Genomic DNA, 24,771 nt, shown 5'->3' with positions numbered 1-24,771 from the left:
CTAATCTTTGCTCATAATCTTCTATTCTGTATTTTTTTTCAACAGAGGAAGATATTAAGTAGGTAGTCAATACTGTGAGTCACAGAAAGACGTAAAAAAACAAAGAGTAAAAAAGAAAAAAAGACTTGTTTTCCGTCATAACTACTTGCTTTCTCGTATTGTTTGTTACATTGGTTAGACTAATTACAGTGTGTTCACGTTAGTATTGTCTCATTCATTTGCCCAGTTTCAATAATGTGGCGACCGGATTTGTTATAACATAAGCAACACGACGGATGCCACATGTGGAGCAGAATCTGCTTACCCTTCCGGAGCACTTGAGATCACCCCTAGTTTTTGGTTGGGTTCGTGTTGTTTTTTCTTTAGTTTTCTATGTTGTGTCATGTGTTCTATTGTTTTTCTGTTTGTCTTTTTCATTTTTCATTTTTTAGCCAGGCGTTGTCAGTTTATTTTCAATTCATGAGTTTGACTGTCCCTCATGTATCTTTCGTCCCTCTTTTAAAGACAAACAACAGCATAGAAAACTACATACTGACCAATTATATTGCTTATATGATACTAAGTATCGCACATAAACCATTATGTTAATTTAGCACAATGTGTATATATGACTAACAAGCCATTGTATGTCGGGAAGTGATGGCAATTTTTAAAATCTTAACCTCAAAATTGTAAAATAAAAAGAGGGTGTGGATACCAAAGGGCACTTCAGAACTCATAAGTGAAAGACAAATAATCATGACAAACAGGATAAATAGGAAAACACGAACAACTCTACCAAATACAACATAAAACGACTATGTTACACCATCCAAGGAACCACACAAAATATAAAATGATCTCAGACGCTTGGGGTTGATTGTAAATCACGCATGCAATAAAAATATATATACATATTGCAGAAATTTTAATAGAGGCTAACAATAAGCTGGATATTGCAAGTCTATTCAGAACATGGCAAGATAATAATAATAATGTGTTCCTGTTATAACATTGAGAATTATTTAAAAAACAAAACCAGGATAAATAAAGAAAAACTAACAACTTTACCAAAAACTACTAGTACATAACAGATGAATACTGGGTAATATTGTAAAAGGAACCACACAAAAACTGAAATTGTTTCCAGGATTCATTGTAAATCAATCATGCATTAAAAATCTGTATTAATATTGAAATATAATAATGAAAATACAGCAACATCTTTTTTTTTCTTTTTCAGAAATTAAGTATAGGCTTACCATTAGCTGGATCTTGCAACAGACTGTTCAGATCATTGCAAGATATATATTATATATTCCTGTTAAAAAATAAATGGATATGCTTACAATATAAGTGCAACTTCATTTTCTCTCTTCCTAAAAGAAACTTTTCAAAAAAATACAATATTATTTAGTAAAGTATGAATTTCCTTGTTATATAGTTATAGCTTCCATATTCCTCTTTTGTCATAGATTTATCACAATGCCTAGAACCCCCAACACTGTTTTCTTGCACTATAAACGTTCACCAAGCGTCTTAGTGATTGTCATTGTGCAGGATCAACTAGAATTAATGTTTGTTCTGTATGTTCTTAACCACAGTTTCTGAATAACAGCAGTGCTGATTGTTAATTATAATAATTCAATTTGCCGAATAATTCGTGCAATTAGCATCATAATGTTATAACCGCTCGTTCAGCATGGGAACGCTGTCCCTAAACGCACGAATGATGGTTTTTTTTAATGGACAATATATTTGTTGATTTTGGAGGAATGATATTCCAACAGACAGTCGGTATTTCGATTGGTACTATTCTACACACCTTCTGCTTGACTTGTTTTTATACTCGTATGAACAGAATTCATTCAGAACCTTCTAAATGACAAAAAGCAAAAGCACCATGCAAATGTTTTCATTTTGCCTTCAGATATGTTGATGATGAGCTATCACTGAATAACCCATATTTCAGTCAGTAATATCATCTCATATAGCCCAGTGATCTTGAAGTTAAGGATACTACTGATGCTATTAGAACTGCCTCATACCTTTATCTTTTCTTCAATATTGACACAGATGGACGACTTCCCACTAAAATCTATGACAAACGAGATGATTTCAAATTCTCAATTATCGTTATCCTCGTGCATGATCAAACTTAACGGACTTCATGTACATGAGTGTGCTCATTACCCAGAAAAATAGCAAACCAAGTTATGAAGTGGAAAGATTATGACACTACTACGGATTGGTTGTTATATACGATGTATCTGTATCTATACTAACTGTCTTTTTACCACATCTACGATTGTCTTAAACATCAGCGTCGTGTGTCTGCCTCTGTAAAAACTGAACGTGACCTTTTACCGGATATGATTGTAATATCGAGTGTAAGTTTGCTTTGCTATACGTCGTGTCTCAGTATTCTATACATCCAACATTCATGTATTTATTTTTTATGTTTCTGTTATGGTATCGGTTGAATAATGTGTTACATGTCTCATCGTTTGTAGTTAAAAAAAAAACACCCAAAAAACAGCCTTTCAATACCGTCATTGTTATGATTATTATTTGGAATGGTATTTTGAAAAAGATTGTATGGAGTTCAAGATTACATTTTCGGTACATAAGTGCGTCACTGTTTGTGTTATCCTGTGCTCTTTGTCGTTGATTAAAGATATTCGTTGTTGCTATGTGGTTTGCATGTTGTATTGATTATTATATTATTTCTTTGTGATGAGCGTTATTGAGTGTGTTTGTGCTGTATTTCTGTCACTAAATGTTGTCATTTTAGCGATAATTTCAACATTGTCATATAGGCGGGTGTTTAAGCCAGCTAAAAAAACAGGTCGACCCACCATTTTGTCTAAAAATGTCATGTACTACGTAAGGAATATGGCAGTTGTTATCAAATAATGTGTTTCTATGTGTGTTGGTTAAGTATTTTGTAACATGTCAGTTAACGTAACTAGTCTTTCATATTGCATCAGTGTTTTAACAAAAAGGGATGAGAAGTCACTTGTATGATTAAACATTGTATGTTGGTGCAGATATAAAACGATTAAAAGAGGGACAAAAGATACCAACGGGACAGTCAAACTCATAAATCTAAAACAAACTGACAACGCCATTGCTAAAAATGAAAAAGACAAACAGACAAACAATAGTACACATGACACAACATAGAAAACTAAAGAATAAACAACACGAACCCCACCAAAAACTAGGGGTGATCTCAGGTGCTCCGGAAGGGTAAGCAGATCCTGCTCCACATGTAGCACCTGTCGTGTTGCTTATGTGATTACAAATCCGGTAAATAGTCTAATTCGGTAGGTCACATTCATGAAAGGGAAGGGGATTGTAGTTACGACGTAAGGAACATATCCGATATCATTTGTGAAACGGTTATTCCATAACGGTCAACCAACTCGTGATGGCGTCCGTAAAATTTACGAAGGGATGATTTCAACTTCACCATTTGGAACTGTTGGTTTAATAGCTTCCTTGTGAGCAGTAACCCTCTATCAAGAAAATCATGATAGGAAATGCAAGCACGGGAATATCGTATCCAATTGGGACATATATACCCCGTATGCAGGTGCTGCTGGAATGTTGCTACTTAGAAATGGAAAGTTCACAATTGGAAAGCTGAAATCATCTCTTTTGTCGTAAAGTTTTGTTTTCAACCGAAAAAATTACGGTGTGTTTGGTTGTTTAGCATCTTAAATTTTTTTTTCGTTTCTTGAGATCACCTATTAAACTTATTTACCATTGATTCCATCCACTTAATTGAAATTTGGTAGAGAGTTGCCTCATTGGCAATACTACCTCATCTCCGTATTTTATGTTAATAGTATTTGAAACTGGGTAGTATTTGTACCGGTGTACTGGAATTTGGATTTCAACCAAATACAAACAAAAAACAACAATGGCAAATTATTGCTAATTCAGATGTTGTCCTTTAAAAACGAAGCTTGTGTAACCTTGTCTGGTTGGGTTTTTTTTCCATACTGCTTTTTATCAATGCTCCAGTTTCTATATTTTGTAGCTGTTAATTTTTTGTCTGCTTTAAAAAGATATGACAAAGAATTATTTACAGTGTTCTGTAGAGTGTTGTTTGTCTTTTTGTCTTTTTTCATTTTTGTTGCCAATGGTTTGTCAATATCTAGATTTTAAAATTTATGAATTGCAGAAGTCTAAGATGGATTTGTGGTATGTCTTTTCAATGTCAATAGAATGCAATTAATACAGTTACCAAATTTTAAATTGGTGGAATAGTTTTTTTCTGTACATGGGGCACAAATTCTCGCTGAGATTAAAACAAAATAGCAATCCTTTGTTAAACAAACTATTAATCTGGAATACAATCATGCAATTAAAAACAATCAATTAATTTTAAAAATAGAATCTCTATTCCTGTTAATAAATCAAATTGCCCGAGTGTTATAAATATTGAGGTCGTCTTTTTTTATTGAAAGAATGACAATCAACAGTATGTTGCCATGTTTTATTCATGCAATCAACCGATAATTGGACGGTACTGAGGTAAGAGTGCCAACAAATATCCGGAAAATGTACAGTAAATTTGATTAGGCGCTCCATATAAGGCGGTGTCATGGCTTTTTATGTCAAGAAATACCTCATCGCCTTGTAGCAGCTCGAGGGAGGCAGAATTACTTCCGGTGACGTAACCAGTTGGAACGTGGGCATAAATAGAGTTCACATAGATGAAATTGTGGTAAAGCTCTATCCAAATTGGCTTATCTGATTGAGATAAAGCGTGGAAATGGAAGACGTATATACCACTATATTTCGCAGTAAATTTTCCAGTGTTCGTGTCATACCCTGACAAATGGTTTATGAAAATTCTGTCAAATATTACTGTATGACCCTGCGCCATTGTATGATTAGCTGATAGCCCCACAGAAAAGGCGACCTCTGCTGTCGAACCATCGTCTACAAAAAAATAAAGTCAATGCTGTGTTATGTTTAGCATATTGTTAAGAAGTTTTTTTTTCTATGGTCGGGTTGTTGTCTCTTTGGCATATTCTCCATTTCCATTCTCAATTTTATTGATAGAGTAGTTATCAATTTTATCTACCAAATATGAGTAACAAAGGACTAAGAAATAAGAATGTTTCTTTATTGTAGTTACATATCTCGTCATGATCTATGCACATAAAACACGGTAACGATTCAATTTTAAAATTTCGGGCAAAACGAGGGCTCTTTTTTGTTGCTTGTTCGTATAAGTTTGTTCTTATTTTGTTATGTAGAATTGGGCTGGTCTCTTAACTTTAAGTTATAAGAGATATTTATTTAAATGAAATGCCCAAAAGATAATTTGTAAATCGTTTATGACTTTTTTATGGTTTCGAAATTGTGTTATTTCTGCAGCAACGGACCATTCAAAGAAACAACTTGATTTATGTGCTTTTACTATAAAATGTCTTTTAAAATTCCGAAAACAAAGATTAAAAACTTTCAGTACCTCTCTGCGCCTTTTCTCGATTTACTTTCACGATGGAACGCTTGAACCTTTCGAACAAAGAAATACTGATAAGTTCCACAGATGGTATCGGATATGTTCCTTACGTCGAAACTAAAATCCCCATCCCTTTCATGAATGTGACCTACCGAATTAGACTATTTATCGGATTTGTTATAACATGAGCAACACGACGGGTTCCACAATGTGGAGTAGGATCTGCTTACCCTTCCGGAGCACCTGAGATCACCCCCAGTTTTTGGTGGGGTTCGTGTTGCTTATTCTTGAGTTTCATATGTTGTGTCATGTGTACTATTGTTTGTCTGTTTGTCTTTTTCATTTTTTGACTGTCCCTCTGGTATCTTTCGTCCCTCTTTTACCATGATTATTGCATACTTGTTTAACAGTCTAAATTTCAACGTACCATACTCAATTGATGACAGGGGCAGCATCGAACCAGAAAATGTTGTGTAAGTTTGATGTGTGCCAATGTCCCCATAAAGTCCACCTGTTCTTCTTGATCTGACCGATAATAGGTCTCCTGTTTTAAGATTTATAATAGCAGTATTACCAGCATCGGCGTACTCGTTCGGTGTTTTACCATATGCTGAGTTGATATACTGGCCATTATAGAACAAATCTAACCATAATTCCTGCGAAGCATTAGGAAATACAGAGAGTAGCGATCAACACAAGCATATAGTCTACGTATAAACTCAGATTGTTGATTTATTTAAAAAAAATTCAAATTTACTAAAAAAAAATCGAATATTGTTAACCTTTTATGTGATTTTTTTTCCGATGAACGGTTAATTTGATACATTTAGTCAACGCATTTTTTCTTTTCGTTTCATTTTATTTGATTCAATTGGTGGAATACCATTGAATAGATTCGAATTTTCTTTTGAAATTAAAACATTGTATAAAATTTTATCATGAATATAATGCTGATGTGGTCGAGTGGTCTAGAGCGCTGGACATGAGGCTAAGCGACTGGTTCTGTAGTATGTCAAATGTGATGTGGTCGAGTGGTCTAGAGTGCTGGACATGAGGCTAAGCGACTGGTGCTGTAGTATGTCAAATGTGATGTGGTCCAGTGGTCTAGAGCGCTGGACATGAGGCTAAGCGACTGGTGCTGTAGTATGTCAAATGTGATGTGGTCCAGTGGTCTAAAGCGCTGGACATGAGGCTAAGCGACTGGTGCTGTAGTATGTCAAATGTGATGAGGTCGAGTGGTCTAGAGTGCTGGACATGAGGCTAAGCGACTGGTGCTGTAGTATGTCAAATATGATGTGGTCGAGTGGTCTAGAGCGCTGGACATGAGGCTAAGCGACTGGTGCTGTAGTATGTCAAATGTGTGAGTTTCAATCCCGCTGAGGGACGTAGAAAAATATGTCAGTATAAAAATCTAGTTCTTACATTGTTGGGTGTAAATTTCAAACTTATATACAAGATATATAGATATCTCATACGCCAAGTCTCCTTTGAGGGTTTTAAATAATAAAGATTTCAGGAATTTTGTATCACTGGTTGCCTATTGTCAGTATACAAATTTTAAGATTTGCTCTGATATTGTTTAACTGTTTTACGATTATGTATTAATTAAATAAAAAATATCTTCAACATAATCATATTATATATGCAAAATGTTACACAAATCTGGGTTGGTAAATATATGTTTAAAGAAATACTGATCTCATTTGTGTATCTGACAGCTGATACATCTCATACCATTGTTTATGACTCCAGATTTGACCATTCCTAATACACGTTGTGTAATGACCTTTTTAAACAAACCAAAGATGTAAAATAAAAAGAATACCAGTTTTTCTTCAATAATTAAATCAGTAAAAATGTTAAACTCAACTTACATCATCAGATGTAGCCAATGCGTGGTAATGAAAAATGTAAAATCCAGAACTTGCCGCAGTAAATGTTCCAGTGCTTTTGTCGTACGTTGGTGTACCTCTATTGGTTATTAGTCTATCGAATGAAATACGCTGATTTGTTGTCAATGCAATGGAATGGGTCAGTCCAGCTGAGAAGGCATTAAATGCAGTAGCACTACTAGCTAGGGAAAAATAAATAACCGTAAGATAGAACTTTCAAAAATAGTTGACGCCGATAAACAATCGTATCAAGATATAGATCCTTATTATCAAACTGCCTTGCTTGTATCTCTATTGTGCAAACTGAAATACGACCATTGACAGAAAAACGAGTAACGACAAATTTTGTGTAATTTGGTTACCGACCACAAACATTACAATACAGAAATAAAAATTATAGTATAAGGGGATTGCAAAATTAAATTGAAGTGTTAGTGGCCAAAAGTAGATCAAATATATTTTAGCTTCCAAAACAAAGCACCAGTTAGGAACTACTGACAAAACCCTCTTTTTATAGTTTGATTCATTGGTGATGGATTATATTTATATTTCAAAAAAACAGTCAAGGTTTGCCAACTAGTATACCTGTCGCTTATACAGAATAAAACTAACTTGCCAGCAGTACACCAGTAAAAGTAGTATACACTTGATCTCCTGCTCCGTAGATAACGGTATCGTAGTTGTCATGGGCCTTTATATAAATTTTATCGTTCTCATCTAGATTTAAGAACACAGAATTGCCAGCGTCTACATAGTCACTCGGGGTTCTACCGTAAATTGAAACAATATAATCGTCATTCCGGAAGAGTTCTAACCATACGTGTTCGTTGCTTTTAGTAACTGCATAAAAATGGAAGGCGTACAATCCGGGAGTACTGCATACGAATTTACCATCAGCAGAAAAGTATGCATTGATGTTTGTTATGGTTTTATCAAATGTTAGAATTTCGCCATGTGTTAGGTGTTCATGTGTTGCCCGACCTTTAGTAAATGCCACGACGTCATCTCCTGGAAAATTAAATAAAACATTATTAATTAGATTTTGGTATCTGGTACTTTCTTACTACTACATCTTTTGTGAAATCATAGTTTTAAAAAAGAGAATCACAAGCCGAAAGGTTCGCACTTTTTTGTAATTTAATGATGTCTCTTAGATTGACGGCAGTGACATTTCCAATAGATAATAAGATAAATAGTTTGTTGATATATATAGCAAGCTTATCCTTGGTTGTGCGTGGTTGGTTTCGGAGGAAAGTTTTGTTGTGATTGCTCCAGTGTGAAAAGAAATGCACAATTGATGTGTATAAATCAAATAAACATACATGCGTTCAAACTTCATCGCCGTGATATTGTAGTACGAACAACCGTGCTAATGATATCAATTGAAAGAGGGACGAACGATCCCAGAGGGAGAGTCAAACTCATAGATTACAAATAAACTTACAACGTCATGGCTGAAACTGAAAAATACAAACAGACAAATAATAATACAGAAGACACAACATAGAACATTAAGGCTAAGCAACACGAACCCACCTAAAAAGTTATCAAAGGTACCAGGATTATAATTTAGTACCCCAGACGCACGTTTCGTCTACATAAGACTCATCAGTGACGCTCATATCAAAATAGTTATAAAGCCAAACAAATACAAAATTGAAGAGCATTGAGGATCCAAAATTCCAAAACGTTGTGCCAAATACGGCTAAGGTTATCTATTCCTGGGATAAGTAAAATCCTTAGTTTTAAAAAAATTCAACGTTTTGTAGAACAGAAAATTTATAAAAACTGGAGGTGATCTCAGGCTGGTGAAAGATGATACCCGACATTATCTATACACAACCCTTCTCAATTCGTGACTAGGCTTCAAATACTCTACGCCCCCTAACCCAAACCCCCACCCCCTTCCCAAAGTACCCCATCCGCTATAGCTATGATCTTTGTCTATCAAATTGTTAAAGATTAAGAAATAAAGAAGTGTTGCCTTTAAGAAAGAATAATATACTTACCCATGACAATTGAGGGGAAAATCAAATACAGTAAAAGTTTCATAATGCTTCTACGGGAATGTCTGAATATTACAGATGGTAAGATATGACACAATTACCTTTTATCAGTTATGTAAGAACTGTACCTTGACTTGGCATTGGCTTTTTCAATTTTCTGTAAGCATAACTGAATACGTATTAAAGATATGTTTCAAGTAAACAGGAATAATGATACAAATTTACAAATATACCTTTGGACTACCCTACTAACAGTATCATAGACCAAGGTTTACCACAGTATAGCAAGATAGAAAAGGAGTATGTTCAGTAAGGTCCTAAAATGGCCCCCTTTTAAGCGTAAATTTCAAATTCGGATTTATTGACCAATATTACAATAAATTAAAGCTAATATAGTGACTAGATAGGAAATAAGCTATTTTGTTGAAAACTTTACGTTTCTACGTTACATTATGACGTCACAAGTTGCACTCATATTGATTTATTGGACAGGAAACATAGAGCGCATACGTCGACAACAAAGATCTTTTAAGATAATGTTTGTGAAGACATTTCACATGTCTTATTTGAATATTAAGTTTGTCGACGCCTGCGCTCTATGTTTCCTGGTCCTTAATTTGGTTGAAATCCAGCTCATTTTGTCAAATTTCACCAAATTCCTTATCTTGACCTTTTTGGGATGTAAAAATCAACGTCTTAGACTTTAACTTTGACAAAAACAATTCTGTTTATCTTTCTCACATGTATTTAAGGCAACTTAAAACCTTTATTGGCTTGTAACTATGAACTTTATAATTGGGGCCAAATATGACCCTTATCGAACTTACTCCACTTCGTTTATCTGCTTGAAAATATACACGATAATTTGCAAAAGCATTAACTCCTGTACATGAGTCTTCTAAATAGCCAAACCCTCATATATAACTGGATATAACTTTCTGATAACCTGAATTCATCCGTTTATTTACGTAGAGTTTGAGTGTCTCAGTTTTCTTAGTAATATGATTGTCTAGATGGGGGTTTCAATTCTGTACTTTTTTATTTAATGCATTACTCTCTATTCTTTATGCTTGTCAATCATTCTCTTATCCTTATATGAAGGCACACCATTAATGGCATTAATTTTTTTGCAACCGATTTTTCTGTATTTGTTTTTTATAAAAAAAATTCCAATCTTGGTCTATAATTTCTATTCTGTATTTTTAAGAGGAAAACGACTTACAATTTCCCTATTGTTTATTTTCCCTTTTTGGATAGTTATGTTCCTTTGGAACCATCTTACGGTGTTTATATTTCACAACTAGTTCACTATGTCTGTGTCTGTTGAGACGTTTTTGATTTTAACGAAAGTAATCTAAGTATCACTGGTAAATTATTAAGCATGGGATTTCATTACCACAAATTACTTAAAACCTTTACTAAATTCTTCAATAGATATTAAAATTTGGTTTCGAAGTTTGGTTGTACCTGTAGAAAACTTATTTCAAACGAAATAGCACATCCTCATTTTTCCAAATATTGTTTACCGTGCCCGGAAATTTATAAACAATTCTGGTAAACTTATCGATCCTATTCTAAAAGGTTACCAATTCAACACTGTAATTAGATCATTGAATATTGTTTTTTATTGGTATTAATATTGATTTTGTTATCAGTAAATTAAAAGCAAACTAAATATTATTGTTAAATACATATACTCATTCATGGATCTACCATCTGTCGATACCAGTATCTTGGCATTGCACAAGGTCATGTTTTCTCAAGTCTGGAGCCTGTTATTTAGTGGTTGGAGTTTATTGATGTGTTACACATTTGTTTTTCTGTCATTTTTGTACATAAATTAGGCCGTTGTTTTTCTCATTTGAATTGCTTTACACTTGAAATTTCGGGGCCTTTTATAGCTGACTTTGTGGTATGGGCTTTGCTCATTGTTGAAGGCTGTACGGTGACCTATAGTTGTCAATTTGTGTCATTTGGTCTCCTGTGGACAGTTGTCGTAACTACAATCCCCTTCCCTTTCATGAATGTGACCTACCGAATTAGACTATTTACCGGATTTGTAATCACATAAGCAACACGACGGGTGCCACATGTGGAGCAGGATCTGCTTACGCTTCCGGAGCACCTGAGATCACCCCTAGTTTTTGGTGGGGTTCGTGTTGTTTATTCTTTAGTTTTCTATGTTGTGTCGTGTGTGCTATTGTTTTTCTGTTTGTCTTTTTCATTTTTAGCCATGGCGTTGTCAGTTTGTTTTAGATTTATGAGTTTGACTGTCCCTTTGGTATCTTTCGTCCCTCTTGTCTCATTGGCAATCATACATCTTCTTTTTTATATTTACAAACAACGGCCTGCAAAACACCATACAGAAAACTATATATTGACCAACATGAACCTTAGCAATATACTAGGAGTGAACACAAGTAAACCAGTAGCATTTAAATATTCGTATTCTAAACACTCATATAAAACTTGACATTAAATGTTGATCAAAGTACTTGTAAGTGATAAGGGGCTATCGATTGCTTTTGTTTTACAAACTATTAGTATTTGCATTGTATGTGATTTATAATCATGGCTTATTTTAAAATGATTTTTTTAATTCTATAATATCATACATACATCAATTTGTTAATTGAATATATCCCCCCCCAGTTTTTGGTGGGGATCGTGTTGCTTATTCTTTAGTTTTATATATCGTGTCATGTGTGCTATTGTTTGTCTTTTTCATTTTTAGCAATGGCGTTGTCAGTTTACTTTCGATTTATGAGTTCGACTGTCCCTCTAGTATAGATATGGCTGACAATCTAGTGACTGAAGGGATTCCATTGAAATTTTAATCTTTATCAGATAAAAAAAAAAAGGAAGAGTAGGATAACAAAGAGCACTTAAGAACTCATAAGTGAAAGATAAATATGCATGACAAACAGGATAAATAAAGAAAAAAGTAACAACTCTACCAAAGACTGTTACACAATAATAGAAATCATACAAAGCATGAAATAACCTCAGACACTTTGGGATTCATTGTAAATCAATCATGCATTAAACATCTATCAATATTGCAAGAAAATAATGAAAATACAACAACTTCTCTTTTTTTTCAGAAATTTTAATAGAGGCTAACAATAAGCTGGATATTGCAACAGACTGTTGAGAACATGGCAAGATAATAATGATAATGTGTTCCTGTTATAACATTCATAAATGGATAGTGTGAACAGTATACATGCAGCTTCTTACTCTTTCATGCTCTGAAAAACTTTCCGAAAAAAATACAAGTATAAAATTCCTTGTTATAAAGTTTACATAGTGTCTATATTCCTCTTCTATGAATAAATTTCATATCATAATGCCTAGACCCAACTCCCCTTTTTCCCTTTTTTTCATTTAAATACAGGTAAATTTATTTTTAAATTTGGGTTTTCAGAATTCTTTGTTTGACTTAATTACAATTTATCATCAATCAATGATTATTAACTGACAAAATGTATGCCTTTCAAAGGTGAAATAAACAATTGCAATTTTATTAAAATTATAATGTTCATATAATTTCAAGATTGTAATCAAATTGGAATGATAATTTATTTACCTCTAAGACATAACAATTATATAAAACCCATACCATTTAGTCTTTAAATCACATGTTCAACATATGATATGGTCTGTAGTCAAAATTGACATTTAATTGTTTGTCTGCAAATATTTTTAATAAACATAGCTACCATTGTGTGTAAGTGGTGTTACATATATCTATATATTTTCACAGTGCTAAATGAAGAAAATATATCAATGCCATTTTTTCACAAAAAAAACCTTTCTAAATCAATATGATTTGATTAATGTAATTTGACTTTCAATTCATCACATGCAAATTATTTTAAGCCTTCTAGTCATCCCCATAAATAGAATGGCCTGTATTTTATTGGATGGGTTTTTACAAATAAAATGATAATCGTATTCCATTTCTCCTAATTCTTCCAAAGGCAATAAATCCTAACATAATTTCATAGAAAAATGCTGTAATCACGCATTGTCAGATTAGATATTTTTCTATAAGGTCACTTCTAGAAATTCATCGCAAAGAGTGAGAGTACAAATAATTGTCTAAATTCTGTCTCTGAATGCATGACTGCTGATAACAAAAACTGTGCAAAAAGATAGCAAATTAATCCAGTTTACAAGACATCAGAAATAATATAATGCATGATCAGAGATCTTTAGATAATGACATTTCTACGATCCAGCACCAACTCAGAATCTGTCCATTAAATGCAAGTCAATTCCTATAATACTGTATGATTACACTTACAAGATAAAAACAATGCAATATGAAAAATGAACAGTAATAACACCAAAAGCACCAAACAATCAATGACTCTAAGAGCAAAAAAAGAGATTTACTGTTTTGATTTTCCAATGCCAATATATCAAGTATTTGCCTGCTCAAGTATCTACAATGTAGCTGTGTTTTATTCATACTCAAGTATCAACAACGTAGCTGTGTTATATAACACTTAGACTTAAGAGGGATGATTAAATGTGCATCCTATAAAATATGATGGTATAAAGTCAAAACAACAATGACAAAAGAAACCTGAAAACCTCTCACAGAGTTGGCATTCATTCCTGATTTATCCTTTGCTGAAAAACACGCAGAACAACCTTGCAATTGAGCTGCAGAGACCATTTCTGATATTTTCTGTGAAACCCTAAAAAAATTTAAAAATTTCATAAAAAATGCAGAACCCCCACCCCATCCCTCATGATTCTTTTACAAATATTCTATTAATTTTGTTCAGGAATACTTGTGTAGTGTACAAAATGCTAATGTTAAACAGACAAGGATATACAGTACAATGTTCTGTCATTAACTAATGGAACAACTAATTTTAAGAAAATATTGATAATTTCTTTTTAGGTTAAAGGACAACAAAGGATAATAGTTATATTTACTGGAATGTGATAACTGTCAAATGATGTTTCATATTGATTATAATATTTTTTGTAAATATTTTAAATTTACACCCCCGAACCCCCCTGGCTACGGGTAAGAACTATTATATCATAACATAAAACACCTCATTAATTTACATGGTTATCTTGATTTTTTGCAATTCTATTGTATGTGTATCTTGAAGTTTTCTTGGGGTACAGTAATTATTTTCTGAAGATGGATTAAAAAGATAATTTATGTAGGTAAATAATAACACCAATGTTTACCCCGTATAATAAACAGTGTTCAGTATAACTATTTGTGAAATTCAAACCTTTCGGCACATCTACATGTAGTAAAGTATTATTCTGTCAAGAAATCATAAAACTTGAGGGAAAAAATGGAAATAAAAATGATGGAGCACTATCAATAAGCTAGATTTAATAAATTATAATGAAAATTGCTGAACTTTGTCCTGAATTTTAAGATAACAGCATACAGGAATAAATAAAAATCTATTTTTAATGTCCAATTATAAAAAAGGCCTGTTTTCCTGATTACAATGTCCAATCCAAAAACCCATTAATACAAACCTAAGTTATGACACAAAATCCTGACACTATTTTAATTGATGTTCTTCTTCTCAAAGTCACAGTCAGGCATTCAACATTGAGCAAAAGCTCCAACTTCACTGCCATTTCAAGACCTCCCCTAGCACCTGTTAAGTTTGAATTCTTTACTGATATAGAATAGTTTTAAGTGTTTTCAATTTCTCAATCATGCTGCCTTTCAAATGTAAAGTAAGAATTCTTTATCTATTTTACCCCATATCCATAGTAGTCAATAGAATAAATCTTTACAGCCTAATACACTTTTGGATACGTATTATATATCAATTAGTTATAAATTATGAAAAAAAGGTTACAGTGTATGTTTATATTGCATAGAATTATATATTTCATCAATGAGTAATAAAAATATTATCATAGTCTAAAAATCTAACAAGTTTTCCAAAGAGTAAAAAACATACTATATAGATATGTACAGGATAAAAAATCTAATTTATTTATTACACTTTTTCCTTATATAATTGTAGCATATTCCTATTTTTAAATTTGATAAATAAATAATATATAACATACAAAAATGGTTTTCGAAAAATGAATTTAATCATATCAAATGATCTGTTCAATTTCACACAAAAAATAACTGATGCGGAGAATGGGAACATAACAAAGTTGACTTGGACTTAATTTGTACTTTAAAAAGTATGTGATTATAGCTCTTTTAGTACCTAAGTACACACACAATTCACATAAACATTCCACATTAATGTATCTCAGTCATACTGACTCTTTACATGTATTAACAACAGGTTTTCGAATGACAAATAAAAAGCAAACTGATATGATAAATATAAATTTGGCAAGCACTTCCTATCATAACAAAAATGCAAAACCTAAGGTGAACACAACACGTGAATGCCATTTTGAATGGATAACTAGATAATATAATCAAAACAAAACAGAAAGTAGTAAAGCTTTAAATTAATAACATTTAAATTGTTCTTTATTTCAAATATTCTGAACTTTTGTAATCTGACATTAAAATGTATAACTTAACTGATGTTAGATAACAATTAACAAATTTCTAGTTCAGTAATATGATTTATCCTAACTAATTTGGTGATTACACATTTCTAAACATAATTTTAACAAATCATTAAAGAACAAGCTATCAAGATTTGACTGTAACATGAAATATCTAATTTAGTTTTACTTCCCATAACCGAAGGATCATTTCATGATTTGTTACCTAATTTGATCTACAAAATAACTACATTTGACTAAAAAGGGTATATACTGTGATAAAAAAAAGTTTAAAAAGGTTTCCAATACAATGTGAAACTGAATATAACTATTAAATAATTTGCTACTACAATAACAGGCTTTTCACTTAAAAAAAAGATATTGCATCTTAATTCTTTTTTCCAAAAATTATATCTACTGCTCCAGAGAAAAAAAATCTATTAACTTAACTTCATATTAAAGCCAGGAAGAACCCAAATCCAGGAAAGGTTTAATACACTATAATTAAAGCTGTTTAACAAATTAACAATTGAAGTTTAAAAATGTAAACAATTCAGTTACTATAGTAACCTTCATCTAAAATAAGAACTGCATGTTCTTGACAAATAGCTGCCAATTCTTTAACAAATTCATCTAAAATCACAGCACAGTAAACAGAATGACGAGTTTTGGGAGAGTCCATTGGATTATCAGGGATATTTTGTTGTCTCTGATTGACATAGCGGTATCCTTTCCCTCCTGGAATAATCTGTAGTTGAGGTGCCCCTTTTCCTGCTTTGTAATTTGACGTTTTTCTTTGTGAATTTGGTGTTCTTCTAAACAGCAAATCTGTGAGGCTTAATTTTCTTTTCTCTAGGAAAAAAGAATAAAAATTTTAATTATAAAGATTGAATTAATAAATTTGTTAAAAATTCATTTGTTGATCCTCTATGAACTCTGTGTTATATTGAAATACTGCAAATGATTTATTATACCAGTCCTAGATATTCATACACATTGCTCATTGTTGAAGGCCGTAAGGTGACCTATAGTTGTTAATTTCTGTATCATTTTGGTCTCTTATGAAGAGTTGTCTCATTGGCAATCATACCACATCTTCTTTTTTACATTTACAATAACTATGAATGTGTTATACATGTTACTAAAAAGTTGATCTTTTACTACAGTTTTTGATGGAGGAGACACACTGATCGACAATAACAATAACAGTGAAATGTAAATAATTACAATAATTATAAAAGTACTGTGAATGTAGATTTTTTTACCTTTTACAACAAGTTCTGACATTTACAATAATGGTGGAAATAATGTACATGGGAATTTCAATTTAAACTTCTACAACAGGTTCTTGTGGTGACAGACACTGACAATTACAATAATTATAAAAGTACTTCCATTGACAATATTACCTTTTACAACAGGTTCTGGTGGTGGAGGGGCACTGACAATTACAGCATTGTTTTGAATCTGATTTGGATCAATTCCATGCCTCCAATTTTCTTCTCTAACAATTAAGGTCATTCTAGCCTTCAACAACAGTTGTTCAAAGTTTGGTATTGTATATGAACAGTGGTCTACCTTTTGTCTTACTGATGCTATAACCTGTACAAAGAAGTATTATTCATTACACATATATGCATGTATATGATTCAATAACTTCAGTATATGTTTCTGTATACACATTTATCCTGAACTTTCACTTTCACTTTCAGTTGCTATTAATAACGTTACTTACCATTGTAACATTGTGACGTTTAAATTTTAACAACCCGATTTTGTACTTCAGCATGATTTTATGTATTGTTTTTATCCTGATGACAGTGCCCTAGGCACCAAAACATGTCGATCAATAAATTTCTGCAGCAGTTCCTAAAGTGTTGTTGTTATAAGACTTTCTACATTTTATGTTTTTTATCATAACGACCCTGCATACCCTCGGGTATCCACTTTATGGACTCTACCGAACTACAGACTCACAAGGCGTTGGTTCACTTTCGTTTGTAATTTATCCTGATAGTATTATCTCTCTATATATAGAAACAATACCTCTTTTTTTTTGATAATTTTTCAATAAGTTCAGTTCATAAAAAAGCCAACAAAATAAACACAGACAAAGTACAATGTAACTGCCATTTCCCAATTCTCTGATATTTCCATTTTTTTGGCTAGTTCAATTGAATATATTCCTCCAAAGGAAATGTTCAGTAGATTTCAATAGATGAAACTGATTCTTTTGTGAGCATCAATAGATTTAAGGAAGCTGGCTTGTCATGTTTTAGATTTTTTGTCAGATTTTCAGAATCCTCTGGTTTTATTCATTTGAATGCCTTGAAAAAAATTGCCCGGTGACCCCCATTTTTCTTTTCATAAATCTTTTACATGTATAATGATAAGTCATCTGTAAAAGTCTTATAAAATTTTAATTACTTTTTAACAGTTTTTGAGAACTTCAACTTGTCAATGATAAAGCTATGAAAAGTCAAGAGAGAATATTTTCCCGCCACAATTTCAATGGCTAATATCTCGAAAACAAGCACGGTGACCTAGGTTATTTTTTTGCTCTTTGGATTCCTTTATTAATCCCCTATCTATATAAACTAGTTTTTTGAAAAGTTAATTACTTTGAAACTGAGAAGCGAACTCCCTTAAAGTCACTTCTAGTATAATTTCTGGAGTATATAAATCATATACAGAACCTAGGTTATTCCATTATAACTTGATGAACAATTCAACTAAAAACAGCAAAGTTACCAAAAAAATTAAAATATTGGTAGACATGTAAGCTTTTGTCTGTTGTGGGTTTTTTTTTTAAAACAAGACAAACCACCACTGTCAGAGTCACTGATCATATGAAGTGGTTATAACAATTTATTTATGGTTTGCAGGATTGTTGAATATGTAATACTTACAATCAAACCTTAAACAACACAACTCTGTAGAATGCAACATTTTGGGATAACACATGTATGAGATCAAGTGTTGGTGGTATATGGCCAAATGATGTTTTCTTAGTTAAAATAATGAAAAGCTAGTGTTTTTTAGCAGTGTAAAGTTACAGCATTTTATGATTAAAATTGTTTACGAAAAATTTTAAGTTGCTTATTGAAGTTGTTGTTTGGGAATTCCCTATACCTATTGGCAGATACTGTACTATATGCAAGCTAAAAGTTTTAAAAAGGATTGTTACGTTAGAAAACAATTGAGATATTATTATATTTATAATGATTTAGGGATAATGATCTGATGTATTGACTAGTTCATATCAATGTTCAAACAGCATCAACTTTAGGACTGTTTGAATACATTTGCTCTAAAAATAAATTGCTAAAATTCAAAGAAAAAGACTCGACAACTGGATCACTTTCTATAATTTGTCTTATATTCCTGTTTTTATCTATTTCATAGACATAACTAAGTAAATTTTCTGTGAAATATTGAAATTTTAGATTATCACTAATTCAAAAAATAAATATCAAAAAGAGAAAAATTAAAACAATGGCATAAAGCTAGGAGGAGATTTGTCATGCGATACAATATATGTATGATTTGAATAAAATGAAAGTAAAATATCATGCTGATCAACCCATATGCATAATTTTATCAACATTATTACGTCTCGTAATGAAGATTTTCATGCATCTCTTTGATCAAACGATATGGTAATGACATAGATTGATCTTAATCCAAACTCACACATTACAAAACCAAAAGCAAACAAACAGTGCATTTTTGCTGTTTTCTGATTCAATTCCCATGGAGGCCTTCAAAACATAGAAAAAGCTCATTCTTACTGCAAATTCAAGACAGCCCCTACCGGCCCCCTAGCAGTTTTCTATGATAGATAATATGTACACCACACTACATCTGTGAATTGATGGAAGGTGATATCAATGTATAATAGAATCTAACAAGCAAAGATACCAAAACGTTCTGTCAAACCTTAAAATCTTTTTACAAAACATTGAAACAACAGGATTTTGAAACAGAAAGTATTTGTTAGTCATCTTGGTGGGAAATATGTATAGTGCAAATAAAGTCCGCAGGACACAGCTTTATACAACCTCAGAGGTCAAACCATGAACAGTTGGGCCAAGTATGGACATAACATTCAAGTTTTATACAGATCTGAATTTGGATTGTGATTAAATAGTTGATACAACATAGGTTTCTGACACAACAAAGACGCTGACAATGACATGATATCAAAATACGACCAATTTTTTTTTACGACCACAAAAATTAAAAAAATTTTGGTCGTATATTGGTATCACGTTGGCATCGTCGTCCGAATACTTTTAGTTTTCGCACTCTAACTTTAGTAAAAGTGAATAGAAATCTATGAAATTTTAACACAAGGTTTATGACCACAAAAGGAAGGTTGGGATTGATTTTGGAAGTTTTGGACCCAACATTTTAGGAATTAGGGGCCAAAAAGGGCCCAAATAAGCATTTTCTTGGTTTTCGCACTATAACTTTAGTTTAAGTTTATAGAAATCTATGAAATTTTGACACAAGGTTTATGACCACAAAAGGAAGGTTGGGATTGATTTTGGTAGTTTTGGTTCGAACAGTTTAGAAATTAGGGGCCAAAAAAGGCCCAAATAAGCATTTTTCTTGGTTTTCGCACAATAACTTTAGTATAAGTAAATAGAAATCAATGAAATTTAAACAAAAGGTTTATGACCACAAAAGGAAGGTTGGGATTGATTTTGGGAGTTGAGGTCCAAACAGTTTGGGAATTAGGGACCAAAATGGGGCCCAAGTAAGCATTTTTCTTGGTTTTCGCACCATAACTTTAGTATAAGTAAATAGAAATCTATGAAATTTAAGCACAAGGTTTATGACCATAAAAGGAAGGTTGGGATTGATTTTGGAAGTTTTGGTCCCAACAGTTTAGGAATAAGGGGCCCAAAGGGTCCAAAATTAAACTGTTTGATTTCATAAAAAAATTGAATAATTGGGGCTCTTTGATATGCCGAATCTAACTGTGTATTTAGATTCTTAATTTTTGGTCCCGTTTTCAAATTGGTCTACATTAAGGTCCAAAGGATCCACTTTTTTTGTTTGATTTTAACAAAAATTGAATCCTTGGGGTTCTTTGATATGCTGAATCTAAAAAAATACTAAATAAAAAGAAAATTTCTTCAAACATTTTTTTGAGAGGATTAATATTCAACAGCATAGTGAATTGCTCAAAGGCAAAAAAAAATTTTAAGTTCATTAGACCACATTCATTATGTGTCAGAAACCTATGCTGTGTCAACTATTTAATCACAATCCAAATTTAGAGCTGAATACAGCTTGAATGTTGTGTCCATACTTGCCCCAACCGTTCAGGGTTTAACCTCTGGGGTCGTATGAAGCTGCGCCCTGTGGAGCATCTGGTTTAATTTGCGGTCCTTTAAAAAGAAACAAACAAAAAAAAAACATGCCAGTGATGCTGTTCATTCAACACATAAAAGAAGTTTTTCAAGAACAAATAAAAAATTAATGTAAAAAAAAACTCTATAAGTTGAGCTTTCAACATGTTTAAACCAAAATCCAAACTATTCAAACCCCAAAGCTTAAACTACTATTTCTGGTATTCAAAATATATATCTTGCACCTTAAATTACATTTATACACTTTTACATATGCATGGGATCACAAAAAGCATTCTCTTCATTTGGTCATGTTACATTGTACATGGAAATTCATTCAATATATATGTGCATGCAAATATATAAAAGACAAAATGCACCCAAACTTCATGCTTATATTTATATATATACCTGTAATAATGATTTTACAGTGGGTTGAAATACAAGATTGTGACTAAGAAGGAATGACCGTAATAGCGGCTGGGGAAATGCAGCCAGGCGAGATATAATGCCGGTCAGAAGAAAGTTGACAGCAAAAGGGTTCTGTATCATTCCTTCCAATTTGGTCAACAAGGCAGTCAAGAATGGTCCTACAAAATATACTCAGCCATTATATACATATGATACAGTAAATGATATAGAAAATGCAGGTAAGGCAACATTGAAGATTTTTTTTAATTAATTGAGATGATTATTTCCCTTGGTCATGTTGGTAGTCAGCATGTTCAGAGAAGTGGAATAGAGTTCATCAAAAAGCTAGGAATCTTGATTGAGTTTTATGGAAAGCTTGCAAGATTTAATGAAGAAAACTTTATTTTCTGAAAAATTACTTGGGTATTTTTAAAACAGCATATTTAACTACCAAATAGAAACTTTATTTTTTCAAGTCCTTCTAACAAGCTGAGGTGTATGTATTTTCCTATCATCAAATATAATATGTTATCAGTAAACACAAAATTAACAGCAGGGTCATTATGGCAGATGTATCTGTACAGAAAACGATTGGATATTTTATGAACATGATGAAAAGAGACTTGTGCCAGTTGTCTCTTTACTACTTACATGACTTACTATCCCATCAACATTTTCCAGCATTTTCTGGTGTTAAAGAGTTCATACTCACCACACTTAATCATGTTACTCAAGATGTTTAAAATCCACATCTGAATATTTCCTTACAATGGAAACATGGGTACATAATAAAAAAATAATCAAAGAGCTTAAAGCTCTGAAGAAAAATGACGCCACTGTCTCTAATATTGGGATAGTTTTTATGCAAGTCTTGATTTTCACATACCGTAATTAGTTTAACAATGCAACATGTCTCGTAAGCATATAATTGATATTCGTATATGTGTGTGTGTGTGAAGTGAAGGTGACAACTGGCTGTTTTTTAAGACAAATGAATAGGTCAAGACTACCTGAATTGTACAAATAAATACCGTAGAAAGGCTTGTACATGTATATTTCTCACTGGTACATAGTCTGAATCCGGGTCCGTTCGCGTCCACTCATGTTCGCCCCTTTCACTTTCACACCCTACATGTTTGCACCCAATCTTAATTGGTTTTGTGTTTAATAACTCTGTAAGCAAGTATAATTGTTGTCAGTGTCTCAAAATAAAGTGAGACAGCATTTTTTTTTGTGTTGAATAAATCTTAATCATGTTTTAGATAGCGTATTGTTAAAAATGATAATAATCCTTTCTAAATAAAGTGGTATTTTGTCAACGTTTTATTTTGTGTTGAATAACTCTTAATCATGTTTTGGTTAGTGTATTGCTATAACTTTGTTTCATTGACTTCTTTCAAAATGAAGTGAGATTCTGACTATGTTTTTTTCTGTGTGTTGAATAGATTTGATCATGTTTTGGTTATAATAGTGGATTGCTATATTTTGGTTCCTATATTTTATTGTTTCGTTGTTTCAGATCAAAGGGATCAAGCTGTTAAAAACAATTATCTTTTGTGTTTTTCCTCTAAAATCTTCAATGTTTTACTCATACCAAGCTATAAATACATTCAGTATTTACACCAAAGCAATTTAAAACAACAATCATGATTTTCCAATTATTCAACTTGAATTTGAATTAAAATTGGGCGCGAATGAGTAGAGTGCAAACGGACCTTGGGTGCGAACGTGTAGGGTGCGAAAGTGTATTGGGCGCGAACAGACCTGATACCACATAGTCTGAACCCCCTTCTCCCACAAAATATTATGTAAATAATCTTTTTGTTACTGTTATCAAAGGTCTAATGAAACTCAGCACCTGGTTAAATCGACACCTGATATAGTCAATTCGTCACCCATGTTAAATATAAATTTTAACAGTATTTTAAGCAAAAAGAGTAAAAATAAGTAAGGGGTTGCCAGAATTTTTTTCAGTATTTAAGCAAAAAGAGTTAAATACTAACTTTCACATTTTTGGGTGTTCATGTACATTTTGTATATATATTTATTTTTCTCAACTTAATGACTTTTTTGGTGTATTTTTAATGATATATATATGAGTAGTCAAAATAATTATTACGTCTGGCAAGGCTTTTTTAATTTTATTCTGGGACACCTTTCTATGACCGCAAGGCTATGTTAATTTTTTTCTGGGACGCCTTCCTACGAAGCCTTCCTAAGAACTTTGTAGGAAGACATCACAGAAAAAAAATAAAATAGCCTTGCCAGACGTCATAATTATTTGGACTAATACATGAGATATTGGATATTTTTATGCATTATTTAAACCAGTTGAGCATTTTACAGGATTGTTTGTTTAATGCTTTTTAAACTTTACTGAAAAAATAAACACCTTAAATTTGCTTATTATTTGGCATGAAAGTTTGATTTATTGAAAAGGACTCATAGTTTTCCATTTTATTTTAATAATTGTCTAATTGTTAAAACAACAGCTTGGGTAAGGGCTTCGTTAACAACATAATTTCACTTTGGTTTCGTTGTTTACCTAAATACACAACAACATATTCATTATGTACTTGGTAACAGTTATTAATTAATTGAATAGAAAATATTATAACAAATATTATTGGATGCCGAATTGACGTCAAATAGGTGCCGATTTGACTAGATGCCAATTTAACCAGGTGCCGACTTGACTTGTACGTTTCAATTCCTCTGCGATCGTTTGCGGTATTTTCTTGAGAAAAACCTATTTTCCATCATCAAAGAGAAGAGGAAACTGCTTGAAAATGATTCTGGAACGCTTCATGATTGTTAAAATAAGTTAAATTCACTCAAAAAACAATTTTAAAACTTGCGATGTTTAAACAGGAAGTTTCAAAAGCACGTGTAAAAGAAGAAATTAACCGGTGAGAGTGGAAATCCGTACATAAAAGATATCACTATAGTACGACTTTGAAAGCATAACAGTTCCATCCTTTTGTAAAACAGTCTTTAATATACCTATCACATTAATGTTTGAAGGGTCTTAAGCTTATTCAAACCATAAAAGTCGGTATGAAACACCAAAACGGAATGAACAATAACCGATTACGTTTTGTAGTTTACAAATTCTA

At 32.3% G+C, this 24,771-nt stretch overlaps 2 protein-coding genes across 10 annotated transcripts in view; both read right to left on the bottom strand.

The window, feature by feature from the left end:
- Positions 1-24,771, bottom strand: part of LOC139484982 (FHF complex subunit HOOK-interacting protein 1B-like) — a 626,211-nt gene that overhangs the window by 581,604 nt on the left and 19,836 nt on the right. For 3 of the 9 annotated variants that reach the window (XM_071269056.1, XM_071269053.1, XM_071269055.1), the window contains 3 exons: positions 21,656-21,834; positions 17,294-17,486; positions 14,720-16,736 (listed from right to left, as the gene is read on the bottom strand). In XM_071269056.1, coding sequence (XP_071125157.1) covers positions 16,438-16,736; positions 17,294-17,486; positions 21,656-21,834 — 671 coding nt within the window. In that variant the 3' untranslated portion in view covers positions 14,720-16,437. Of the gene's footprint in view, positions 1-12,450; positions 16,737-17,293; positions 17,487-21,655; positions 21,835-24,771 lie in introns of those variants that run through there. The other 6 variants (XR_011655220.1, XR_011655219.1, XM_071269057.1 and 3 more) reach the window with 4 other exon arrangements.
- LOC139484989 (uncharacterized) lies at positions 4,355-9,485 on the bottom strand. Its single transcript, XM_071269071.1, has 5 exons — positions 9,366-9,485; positions 7,969-8,364; positions 7,339-7,538; positions 5,892-6,120; positions 4,355-4,935 (listed from the first exon to the last, which is right to left on the bottom strand). Exons 1-5 carry the CDS (start codon positions 9,406-9,408, stop codon positions 4,499-4,501), a joined length of 1,305 nt encoding a protein of 434 aa, XP_071125172.1. The 5' UTR covers positions 9,409-9,485; the 3' UTR covers positions 4,355-4,498.

Source organism: Mytilus edulis, chromosome 8 (assembly GCF_963676685.1).
Source record: "Mytilus edulis chromosome 8, xbMytEdul2.2, whole genome shotgun sequence".
In the NCBI taxonomy this organism is placed as follows: Eukaryota; Metazoa; Mollusca; class Bivalvia; order Mytilida; family Mytilidae; genus Mytilus; species Mytilus edulis.
Note: the sequence above shows the minus strand (reverse complement) of the source record. Positions and strands in the feature narration are given on the sequence as shown.